The following is a 12,235-nucleotide window of genomic DNA, read 5'->3' on the forward strand; positions in this document are numbered from 1 at the left end:
AGGAATGTTAACTTGGATGCCAACTTGGCATGTTACACAATGGAAGATACATTCAAAAGAGGTTTGGGGAGCTGACCTATGGAAGGACATTTGGGAGAAATGCCAAAATATTCCTGTGTCAGTATTACATGTGGATGCTCATACTAATAACAATGATCCTGAATCCCTGCATAATCAGACTGTAGATAAGATAGTGAAAATTCAGGCTGTAAGACAATCAAGTCCTGGATTAGCCAAATGGGCTCACGTTACTGCTGGACATTGGGGTGTGCAGGGAACATTGAAATGGGCGAGGGACAGAGGAATAGATCTCATCATTGATGATATTAAAACTGCCATAGAAGATTGTGAACCTTGTCAACATCAGAAAAAGAGAATCCCTCGACATATACAGGGACAGATACATCGAGGTAAACAAGCGGGACAGTGTTGGCAGATTGATTTCATTGGACCATTGCCAAAAAGTAAAAACTGTAAGTATGCATGCACAGCCGTGGATACGGTGTCAGGGGTACTGGTGGTGCATCCGTGTCATAACGCCAATCAGGAGGCTACATTGAAATGTCTGTCATTAATAGAGACCTATTACGGACTACCTTTGCAGGTTCAGACTGATAATGGTACCCATTTCACTGGAAATAAGATCAAAGAATGGGCAGAGAACAACGCGGTAGAATGGATCTATCATGTAGCATATCACCCGAAAGCTAGTGGACTCATTGAGAGAATGAATGGGTTACTGAAAGAGAAACTAAGGAAACTATCGGTTACTAATTCTTTGGACAAATGGAGAGAAAATCTGACTAGGGCAGTACATCAGTTAAATAACAGACCCGTGGGGGATGGAGTTACTCCACTGATGCTAATGGTTGCCAGGGCAGGAAGGGAAACAACTTCTACTGACCCTCCTATACGAATGTGGAAACTAACTTCTGAGGCAGAACTCCCTGTTAGAGCAACTGCGGGCTCTGTGGGATTAGATCTTAAAATCTTGGAAAGCATCACTTTAGTAACCAATAAAGTGACAGTGGTAAAAACAGGATTGGGAATTCAATGTCCACCAGGAACTTATGCTCATGTGTGTCCAAGAAGTGGTTTAGCTTTGAGGGGTCTAACCATTTTAGCTGGGGTAATAGACTCAGACTATCAAGGGGAAATAGGTGTGGTGTGTCAGCATACAGGTAAAGAACCGTTGGTACTGGAAAAAGGAGACAAGATAGCTCAGTTAGTAATCAAACGGTGTGTAATGTCCAAAGTTGAAGAGATTACTAAACCTACCACTATCACTCAGAGGGGTGAAACTGGGTTTGGATCATCAGACTTTACTGCGGGGGCAAAAGTGTGGGTGGAACAGCTCAATGGTCCTCCCAGAGCTGGAGAGATTATTGCACAGGGAAAAGATGCTGTGGTAAGTGTATTGTTCCCCGGAGAGGAAAAATGGATTAATATTCCGATAAACAAATGTTACAGGAGAGAAAATTAATGCTTGTCATTCTATCTGCAGTTTTGTATGTATCCCATAGGCGGGTGTCTGAGTGACGGTGGTTGACTGGGTCCCCTTCCCCTACAAAAGGATTGAACCCTTGTCGAGGCGATGGATGGGCTCCACGGACCTGGTGGTGTCGGATGTTTGGTCATCGTCCTCCATGTCCTCGCTGTCATCGCACTGAGGGCACATTTCTGTTGGGGGCTCACGGAAGGACAAGTGTTGGAAGAAGGGGTCATGGGCCATCTGGAATTGGTTAGCAGTATGTCCAACCGCACTCAAGGCACATTCACATGCAGAGCAAATGACGCTTGCTACTTGGGAAACCTAACATCTACCGGTAAGATGTACCGGTGCAGAGGATGTCTTAAAATCCGAGGAAGGGTGATCAGCCCGGGGGTGTTGGTTCAAGGATCAACAGTAACCTTTAATTCTGCAGCGCGCATCTGTGCATACCATCAGGGGAATGGTACTTGCATACAAAATGGCACAAATTGGAGTATGAAGGTTGATCGCGATTTCCGGATCAGGAATGGAACTGTAATCACAGGAGGATACGCCTATTTGTACATATTCTGGATGCTGCCCGACACAGCTAGAGCTACGCAGACAGCTGTAGCTCCCCTGGTTCACACTTGTCAACAAATGGGACAAATAAGGGTAGCCGAATATGTGCGATGGACTGTGAAATTCCCTCCTATTCCGCCTTGCAACAGGAGGAGGCGAGCATGGTATGACACCGTGCTAGGAGGAACTGGAACTTTGTATGGTCTGGCTAACACAGCAGACAATGAGGTAACACGAACTATGCTGTCCAACACTGGAGAATACACCGCACAAGCTGTCACCAAGACTGCAAGATGGATGCCTTCGACTGTATCTAGTCAGTTAGAAGGAAGTGATGTGTGGAAAAGTGTATTTAAATGGAATCTAAAGCTTTGGAATGAAACTTATGATGCATTGCATAATTTGTCACACATAGGTAATTGGACAGTCTGTTCCTTGCAGACTATTCATGCTGAGACACAGAGAAATAGGTTTCAAATACAGGTAATGAGTAATAACTATCATGCATGGCGAACATTATGGAACATCAGTAGTTCATTATGGCTACAGCCACATGCAGAAATGACGATTTGTAATAAATCTATGTGTACTGGATACTGGGATCAGTATAATATGACATCAGTAATGACTGTGTGTAGATATCAGATACTGCCGGTGATAACCACTAAAGGGTTTTGGTATCTCCATGTTAGTGGAGAGTGGTGGGATGTTAAAACAAATCGAACATATGAAGTAAAACACTGTGATGAGACTGATAAGGGTTTAGCCTGCCCATTGGTAAAAGGACATAGCAATCCATGTTTCACTGATTCAAGGGTCGTACTCTGTGATTGGACGGTCACACCCCCAGAGGAACAGTTTTGGCAGGTGGGTCCTAACACCTTATGCGTGGCTACAATGACCAATTCCCCACAGGTACCTTCAGTTCCCTTTTCAGGTTGTCTCAAGGGTATACATATGTGGGAATGGAATAACGTGACCTATTGGTTGAGTAATTACACTGTATCTAGTCGGCTGACTAAGATACAATGGGAGGTTTTACACTCCCCTTGGACACTCTCACTGGAACAATTCAAATGCGCATTGGATGGTTCCACTGAAGTGGCAAAATTGATTGACTCTCATAGGTCCAACCTTTCCAGGCTCATGGTGTCTACTCTTGTGGCACAAGGGGAAATAAAACATGTTGCTACATTGATTGAACAGGCTTCCGCTCATCATTGGTGGGATATATTTACAGGCATGTCGAGTACCGCTAATAAAGTGCTAATTCCACATATGATTGCAGCATTAATTATAATCAGCATTCTAACATTGTGTATGTTATTCGATTAAGAAGAGAAATAAATTGGGTAATAATGCAAAGACTACGATGAAAATTAAAGTGGAACTACAAGGTATGTTATAAATGACGTTGGTTTTGATGGGGAAATGGTGATGGATCCATGATGTTACATAAATTAGATGAAAAGTTCAAGAGTGGAATGTAATAAAAATGAACTTGTCATCTGTTGTATAATTGCTTTATACAAGTTATTGATCACTACTGTTTGTCAATCACACTTATCATGAGGATAATCATGGTAGAGCCGAACATAATGTGATCATGAGGATGTAATCAAGGTAATCTTGGTGGAGGTGTGCAGCTTTGCACGCACATCAGGGAATGTATAAGGAGCAGAGCAGAGCTCAGAGCTGTTAGAGCTGTTTGAAGGATTCTATTTGACGAGGTTCATGGATTACGTTTTCTAACTGGGGTGTTCAGCTCTCCACCCATAAGCAACGGTAAGAGAAATGTTTCGTTCATGATTGATAACTTGTATGAATGCCGGTTGAATAAAGCCTTGTTGTTCATCTGATATTCAAGTTGTGTTTCATTGTTTCTGGCGTCGACTTGACAACGATCCTGATTAAATAAATATAAAGTGTAAAAAGAGACTTTGAGTCTTTTAAGGTAATTAAAATAAAATAAAACATTTTATTTTAGAACAATAATATATTTACCTTTTTTTTGCAGTACTTAAACTTTGGTCTTTGAAAGACTCTGGCCAAATAGAAGCCCTGGTTGGTCCATACAAACTGTATGATACATCTTTTCGTACACTATGTGGACATGGGTGGCTGTCAGATGAAGTAAGACTACTTTCTCTTGGAAATACACATTTTTCCAATGCTGTGGATCTAGAAAATAATTTAAAGCTGCTATTTTTTTAAAAGATCCTAGATGCTTATCTCCACCTCATTGTGGAAAAAGGCAAGGTATAGATATTTTGTTCATAAAATATATATCCATTATTTGCATTTTGTAATGATTAAATCATACACAATTATGTTTTATTTCAGATACCAATATACCGCATGGATGCAGTAATTGGATCATCTTTATTTCATCTAGGGCAGCACAGGGTTTTTCGAAAAGTAAGTATTTGCTATGCTATACTCCTGTCTAAGTAAAAATTAATCAAAACTAACAATGTTTTTTGTCATTTATAAAGATGGCGTTCCCAGAAGCCTCGATTTGGTTGTGCCCTGTAAATGTCGGTGGTCATTGGATTTTAGTGGTATGTTATCTTTGTTCCCAGAACTACATCAATCAATATTCATGTGGATACTTTTAAAAAGTAACAGATGTCATACTTAATGAACAGCTTGTCAGGATGGATCACAAGGAGGTTATTGTGATTGACCCCCTTGGCCATGAGAGGATTTACCAAAGAAGAATTCTCCGTAATTGGAGGTAGTGTGAATCGGGTCACCATAAGTCGGTTCCTAAGTTGCTTTTATTGTGCTAACAATGTCACTAATTCAAGTTTTTATGCTACTACATAGGAATTTCTTGAGAGCCAAAGATGCCAGACAGGGCAACTGGAAGGTCAAAACTCTGCCGCATGGCCTGCAGCCCGATGCCAGCAGTTGCGGGGTCTTGATTTTGAGGGTACCAAGAATACAAATGCAATAATTTTTGTAAATAAGATTTGAAATTTAAGATAAAATTTTTGTGTAGTTTGCAGAAAGCTTCTTGCAGGTGGGAGATCTGCAGTCTGTTAGCACTGCACCTGCTCAAATGTTCCAGGACAGGATGGACATTGCAACAAAACTGCTGCAATGCAAAGGTGAAAAATACATATAGCATACATTTTCTGTCATTTACACATTCTTATTTTTTAATATTGTCTCTTTAACCCTCTGGGATTAAGCTAAGATGTTTGGACATGGTGTATGGCAGACAAGACTTAGTTTGTGCATGCACAAAGGATACATTTTGAGATGTAATAGAATATTGGATTACAGGTATGGTATATGGATGTGTTAAATGAGGACATGGTAAGTGTCACGATTACTACACATTATTCAAAACGAGCAATTTTTTTAGTTAAAATTCAAGCTAGACAGTTGGGTTGAAGCAGAACAGTTTGGCACTTTTAAATCATGAAGCCCTGGTAATGGGGGGAAAACCCTAGCCTACCAGAGGCATGAACAACTTGCCCTTCATGTAGTCAGTGAAAACAGACATGAAGACTCAGCACAGTCATGGGTGACCTGGAAGCAGTGGCAGCAAGAAGGAGCATGTGCCAAGGGGCAAACACAATACCCTTTGCTGATAATTAGACAATTCATTGAAATCAGGTGTGGGTGAGACCATCCTGCTACATTTACCTAGCTATATTTAGTCTGATTGTGTTCAAAGAAATTCTCATTTGTCTATCTTTATATTACAGATAAGGTGGAAGACTACTGTGTTTCATGCAACATGTTGCACTATGACACATGCAAAGACGTCATTGAAATGGTAAAAACACAGCCATAGAATTTTATACTTCCAATGCTTTAAACATGAACTTATAACTAATTTTTTTCCATTCTGCCTCATAGATACAGTGCGACTTCTGTCCAAGATGGACTCACAAAGAGTGTGCCACCCATTTTGTTGACCTTTTCAAATGTAAAAAGTGTGAATTGCAATAAGTGTGTGTGTGTGTGTGTGTGTGTGTGTGTGTGTGTGTGTGTGTGTGTGTGTGTGTGTGTGTGTGTGTGTGTGTGTGTGTGTGTGTGTGTGTGTGTGTTTTACTTGGAAATAAAGTTTGTATTCCCTTTCTTATAACTTAAGTTCTTCGTGTTCAGTTTTTTATTCAAATGGAGACTGCTCTTTATAACAGGAATCAGTGAATCAACTATTCTGCTTTCTTTTGCCATTGCACCAACTTGGTGAGCTTCATTGGAAAAAAAAATGTACTGATGAATGTGTATCGCAAATTTATTTTCACCTAATTCTAAAAAAAATGCATTGAGCATCGAGGATGTCATACTGTTGTCAAAAACAAAAGGTATGACATCTGACTGAACAACCCACCCATCAGGGTGCCATACCGTTGTCAAAAACAGAAAGTATGACGATCTGACTGTTAAACCACCCATCAGGATGTCATACCGTTGTCAAAAACAGAAAGTATGACAATCTGACAGGTAAAACCACCCATCAGGATGTCATACCTTTGTCAAAAACAGAAAGTATGACGATCTGACAGGTAAAACCACCCATCAGGATGTCATACCGTTGTCAAAAACAGAAAGTATGACGATCTGACAGGTAAAACCACCCATCAGGATGTCATACCAATGTAAAAAAAAAAAAAGGTATGACGATCTGACAGGTAAAACCACCCATCAGGATGTCATACCGTTGTCAAAAACAGAAAGTATGATGATCCGACGAGTAAAACCACCCATCAGGATGTCATACCGTTGTCAAAAACAGAAAGTATGACGATCCGACTGTTAAACCACCCATCAGGATGTCATACCGTTGTCAAAAACAGAAAGTATGACGATCTGACAGGTAAAACCACCCATCAGGATGTCATACCTTTGTCAAAAACAGAAAGTATGACGATCTGACAGGTAAAACCACCCATCAGGATGTCATACCAATGTAAAAAAAAAAAAAAGGTATGACGATCTGACAGGTAAAACCACCCATCAGGATGTCATACCGTTGTCAAAAACAGAAAGTATGACGATCTGACAGGTAAAACCACCCATCAGGATGTCATACCGTTGTCAAAAACAGAAAGTATGATGATCCGACGAGTAAAACCACCCATCAGGATGTCATACCGTTGTAAAAAAAAAAAAAGGTATGACGATCTGACAGGTAAAACCACCCATCAGGATGTCATACCATTGTAAAAAAAAAAAAGGTATGACGATCTGACAGGTAAAACCACCCATCAGGATGTCATACCGTTGTAAAAAAAAAGGTAGGACGATCTGACAGGTAAAACCACCCATCAGGATGTCATACCGTTGTAAAAAAAAAAAGGTATGACGATCTGACAGAGTATGCCTGTCTGACTGACAACATCTGTCAGACAGGCATACTGTGTAATCCGGGTATGCCAGTCTGACAAGGTATGGCGACTGGACAGAACAACGGCGCAACAAAACTAGAGCCCTCCATCAGCTGATACTGGTGAGAGCCAGCAGTGAAACGTGTGCAAGAGAAGTTTTTATTTCATTTTCACTACAACACTTTCCTACGCTGTGCAGCATATAACAAAGAAACACGTCCTGTATGAACACACTCGTGTAATTTGAGTGAAATATTTACTATATGGTAACTTTATTTTAGATTAAAGTTTGAATTTGAATGTTTGTGACATAAATGCTAAAGGTGTTAGCATGCAGCTAGCTGCGTCCGTTCATTTCCATGGTAAACAATGCTAACAGGCCCTTCACCACCAACAGGTTTAAAGTTTAACTTTACCAATAAACACGGTTCTAGTTGTAACGCGACCAACACTGTTTCCCCGCCAATAGTAGAGAGGTTAAAGTTTAACCTGTTGGTTGTTGGTACCTGAGTCTTCCTCCTTGGAGCTCATCCTCCTGTCAGACGGCTTCATCCATCAGAGGCAGGGCAGCGGCCAGCACAAACAAACACACGAAGAAGAAGCCTGGAAAAACTCCTACAAGTCCACCAGAGTCACGCTGGCGCAAAGGTTTGGTATGAAATGTATCAACACGAACACGGTGTGAACTTCAGGAAACAACTTTCCCCGGTTTGCGCCTGCGGAAAATGCGTCAACCTCCTTCCTGTTCAGAGCCAAGAGCAGCCAGGAGACTGGGCTGAGGAAAGACCAGATAAGCTCCTACAGTCAGTACGTAGGAGCATTGTCTCTACAGAAAACGCGTGTAACAAGTCTAAATGAGTTATTTTACTAACTCTAAAGGGAATTTTGCAAACTATAAACCACACTGGCAACAAGTGGTGCCTCCAAAGGGTGGCCATGGTACTCCTAGAAAACTGCTACCACCCCAGGGAACAGGGCCGGCCCAAGCCATTGTGGGGCCCTAAACAGGTTTCCCTTGGGGCCCCCCCAAATCAAAAAGTCAACACCAGATGATTCATAATAACTAAGCTGCACAATTTGTGTAATAGGCCCACTATCATTAGCATCTTTTGTAATTAGCTTACATCCATCTGGTGTTATTGTGGATATTCATTTTAACTTTATCAGAGCAGCAAACCATGCTCAAATTAATTTGCATTTTAAAATGAAGACTGTTATTTAAGTGTGGTGTATTAATTCAGCTATTTGAAAGAAATCAGCAGACAAACACTGAATTTACAGTAAAAAAGTTCGGTTTATCATCTTTTTTTTAACTCATTCACTGCCAGCCGTTTCCTGATCAGTAAAGCCCTTTGCTGCCAGTGTATTTCAGCGTTTTCACTGTTTTTTAAGGGTCACAGAACGTTGCGCGCTAGGATGATGTCAACGCCTAAACTAACAAAACAAAGAGTAGACTCACCTCTTACATCAGGAAGAACCCGTGCGTTTCGAGCGTTATCCATTCTTTCATAATCCGTTGTCGAATTGCGATCGGCAGAAGTTTTAAGGTTGGCGCCTCACTTTTTTTACAGCAACGGCAGCGGCCAAAAATGATCTAACACATGGATTTTCTGCTTCCTGATCACGCGATGTATGACGTACACAGATGAAGATCGGCTTTAGAGCTGGGATGTTTGTTCTCACAGTGCGGGGGCTCGTTCCAACACCCACACAGTTAGAAAATGCAAATGACGACTAAAGAGAATGAATTAAAATTTGAAACATGTGCAAAGTGTGCTGCATTACAAACTAAAACCAAATGACACTACAGAAAATACTACAGAGACATTGTTTTTTACTCATGTCACCTTGGTGCTCCTGGGGGGCCCCCTGGTGATATGGGGGCCCAAAGCAGTCACTTAGTTTGCATATGCCTTGTTCCGGCTCTGGAAGGGAAAACCAGTGTTCTTAAGTAAATCATATTAATGTTCACGCAAACCATACATTTTCATTTAATCGACATAAATGTAAAAACTAAGAAAAATGTACAGTTAATGAGTAAATAAATAAAGTTCAAAATGTACATATGTTACTGCTACTCACCATTTTCAAAACAAGTTTAACTCGCCGCGGCTTTGGGGATGTTTTTGTGAAGACTGCAACAGGAGAATTAAACAGTTTTAAAAATCTAAAATAAATAATTAAATAACATTTTAAATAACTGTTTTAAATATTTTTTTTCTAAAACACGATAGACTGAGATCAGATGAGCCAGACCAGCTAAGATAAGGATAAGGAAACGCCATCAGGGGAGCCATCCGCCCGACTGCAGCAGATCCACAGCAGCAGTCGAGGCACCGACACAAGGCGCCCAGGGCAGTGAGGGTGGAGACCCCCACCTCCACCCAGGCACATGCACCTGGAAAGCACCAGGCCGCCACAGCCGACCACCGCCCCCGGGCAGAGGACACCCGCAGAGGAAACACTGGAAAAAGGTTAAATTAAGGTTAAAATATAAAATCATAAGAGCCAAAATGAGAATTGTAATAAAAAGTTACATAGATATTAAAATAATGTTGATCATAAATCTATGGTAAAAAAAAAAAACTCTGTTAAAAAATAGCACGTATAAAGAAAGACTACATAGTCCAGGTAAACTCTTCTTCTATCTCAGAGCTTTTTCAGTCCTTTGCTTTCCAGCTCTGTAATGCTGCCCATCTGTGGGCCTGTCTTTGTCTTATTTTCTCTTTTATTTTTAAATACAATAGAATCAGTTCAGGTAAACTTGACTCTTACCAGAGGTGTGACCAAGTCACTGCTTTGCTTTGTAAGTCATAAGTCTTTACAGTCAAGTCTTGAGTCAAGTCCAAGTCAAAGACAACCAAGTCCAAGTCGAGTCCAAAGTCAATAACGTGGAAGTCCAAGTCAAGTCCAAACCCTTAACTTTGATTTTCAAGTCATAATCAAGTCATTTGTCCAACTTCAATTTAATGACAATGATAATAAATGAATTCCAGAAATAAAGCTTCTTAAAGCTTTGTTTATTTGCTCAAACAAGCAGAAAGTGCAACTGAAACTGATTCTAAACAAAGTGCTGCTGCATTTAGCAGCACATCACACCCAGAACGAAGAATGATTCATGATTTTTTTCCATGTCATGCCACTTCTGTGCTAAAATATCAAATATGCTCAAGTCATCATCAAGTCAACAGATGCAAGTCGGTTCAAGTCGCAAGTCAGTGGCGTTCAAGTCCGAGTCAAGTCGTAAGTCTTTATAGATTTTATCAAGTCAAGTCAGAAGCCATTCAAATAATGACTCGAGTCTGACTCTAGTCCAAGTCGTGACTCGAGTCCACACCTCTGACTCATACCATAAAGAAGTCAACTTCAACTGGCAGCCATATCCGACACGCCAGAACATTCCACCTGGCTCCCCAACCCTTTGGGCCCTAACGCCCCCAATTGGGGGACTTTGAAGTTGAAGTCATGTCCCAAATATCAATAATTGTTTGCCTTCTCCAAACATACTACTATCAAAACAGTTTAGATGGAAAAACAAATAATTTTAAATATTAACAAATTAAGATACAATAATACTTGAACTAATGAACTGAATCAATTCTTTAATAGATTTGACTCAGCTACGAGGCAGACCTCAACGTCGGCTGCTGACTCTCCCACCCTCTCTACCACTGTTTTACCTCTGACCTCTCACCCCTCCTCACCTTCAGTAACAGTATCTAGTACACACTTTACGCAAGGCCTCGGCTGGTCCCTCTCTACCACACAGGTGAGGGGGGAAATGAGGAGGATAAATGGCAGGAAGGCAGCGAGTCCAGATGGTATCAGCGCATGGGTGGTCAGGTCCTGCGCGGACCAACTGTGTGAGGTAATCGGGCACCTTTTCAACCTGAGCCTGAGGCTGGGAAGAGTCCCAAAGCTCTGGAAAACATCTTGTGTAGTTCCGGTGTCAAAGACTTCACGCCCCAAGGATTTTAACAGCTACAGGCCGGTGGCTCTAACATCCCATCTGATTAAGACTCTGGAGCGGTTTGTTCTGGTTTGGCTTCGGCGCCTAGTGTGCTCTTCACTGGACCCGCTTCAGTTTGCCTATCAAACTGGCATTGGTGCTGATGATGCGGTCATCCACCTCCTGCATCGCTCGCTCGCTCACCTGGAGACTGTTGGGAGTACTGTGAGGATCATGTTTTTTGACTTCTCCAGTGCCTTCAATACCATTCTTCCCTCGGTTCTGAAGGACAAACTGGTGAACGCTGGAGTGGATCATCACTTTGCTAACTGGATTCTGAACTACCTTTCTGACCGACCACAGTATGTGAGGACTCAGGGCTGTGTGTCGGATAGTGTCACCTGCAGCACGGGGTCCCCCAGGGAACGGTTCTGGCTCCGTTCCTTTTTACCATCTATACTGTGGACTTCTCCTATAACTCTACTCAGTGCTTCTTGCAGAAGTTCTCGGATGACTCTGCGATTGTAGGTCTCATCAAGGATGGGGATGACAAGGAGTACAGGAGACTGACTCAGGATTTTGTGGACTGGTGCCAGTTGAACTATCTACAGATTAATGCCAGCAAAACTAAGGAGCTGGTGGTAGACTTTCGTAGGCATAAGCATTCCTCGCTTCAACCATTGAGCATACAGGGCATGGACATTGAGACTGTGGACAGTTACAGGTACCTTGGGGTCCATTTGAACAATAAACTGGACTGGACTCATAATTCAGATGCCCTGTACAGAAAAGGGCAGAGTAGGCTGTACCTACTATGGAGACTGAGGTCATTGGAGTTGTGGGCCCTCTCCTGAAGACCTTTTACGACTCTGTGGTGGCCTCGGC

The 12,235-nt window shown here is 41.7% G+C and overlaps 2 protein-coding genes across 2 annotated transcripts in view; one reads left to right on the top strand and one right to left on the bottom strand.

Annotated features, from left to right (window-relative positions):
* The window catches only part of rabep2 (rabaptin, RAB GTPase binding effector protein 2), a 38,071-nt gene extending 29,707 nt beyond the window's left edge, over nucleotides 1-8,364 (bottom strand). Inside the window, exon 1 of the mRNA XM_054750480.2 lies at nucleotides 7,908-8,364. Within this exon, the coding sequence (XP_054606455.1) occupies nucleotides 7,908-7,953 (46 nt within the window). The 5' untranslated portion in view covers nucleotides 7,954-8,364. The remainder of the gene's footprint in view (nucleotides 1-7,907) is intronic.
* On the top strand, nucleotides 4,087-6,063 carry LOC129163455 (uncharacterized). The gene is made up of 9 exons (XM_070542661.1): nucleotides 4,087-4,186; nucleotides 4,271-4,312; nucleotides 4,397-4,471; nucleotides 4,549-4,614; nucleotides 4,702-4,790; nucleotides 4,883-4,988; nucleotides 5,058-5,166; nucleotides 5,773-5,843; nucleotides 5,927-6,063. Exons 3-9 carry the CDS (start codon nucleotides 4,412-4,414, stop codon nucleotides 6,017-6,019), a joined length of 594 nt encoding a protein of 197 aa, XP_070398762.1. The 5' UTR covers nucleotides 4,087-4,186; nucleotides 4,271-4,312; nucleotides 4,397-4,411; the 3' UTR covers nucleotides 6,020-6,063.
* Nucleotides 8,365-12,235: the final 3,871 nt, after the last annotated feature.

The sequence above is a fragment of the Nothobranchius furzeri genome, chromosome 12, assembly GCF_043380555.1.
Source record: "Nothobranchius furzeri strain GRZ-AD chromosome 12, NfurGRZ-RIMD1, whole genome shotgun sequence".
In the NCBI taxonomy this organism is placed as follows: domain Eukaryota; kingdom Metazoa; phylum Chordata; class Actinopteri; order Cyprinodontiformes; family Nothobranchiidae; genus Nothobranchius; species Nothobranchius furzeri.

Bases quoted from the DNA above. Each gene is read 5' to 3' on its own strand.
- LOC129163455 (XM_070542661.1), top strand. From the start codon at position 4,412: ATGGATGCAGTAATTGGATCATCTTTATTTCATCTAGGGCAGCACAGG. The intron at 4,472-4,548 runs GTAAGTATTTGC...TCATTTATAAAG, and splicing joins AGCACAGGGTTTTTCGAAAA to ATGGCGTTCCCAGAAGCCTC. The intron at 4,989-5,057 runs GTACCAAGAATA...ATTTTTGTGTAG, and splicing joins GCGGGGTCTTGATTTTGAGG to TTTGCAGAAAGCTTCTTGCA.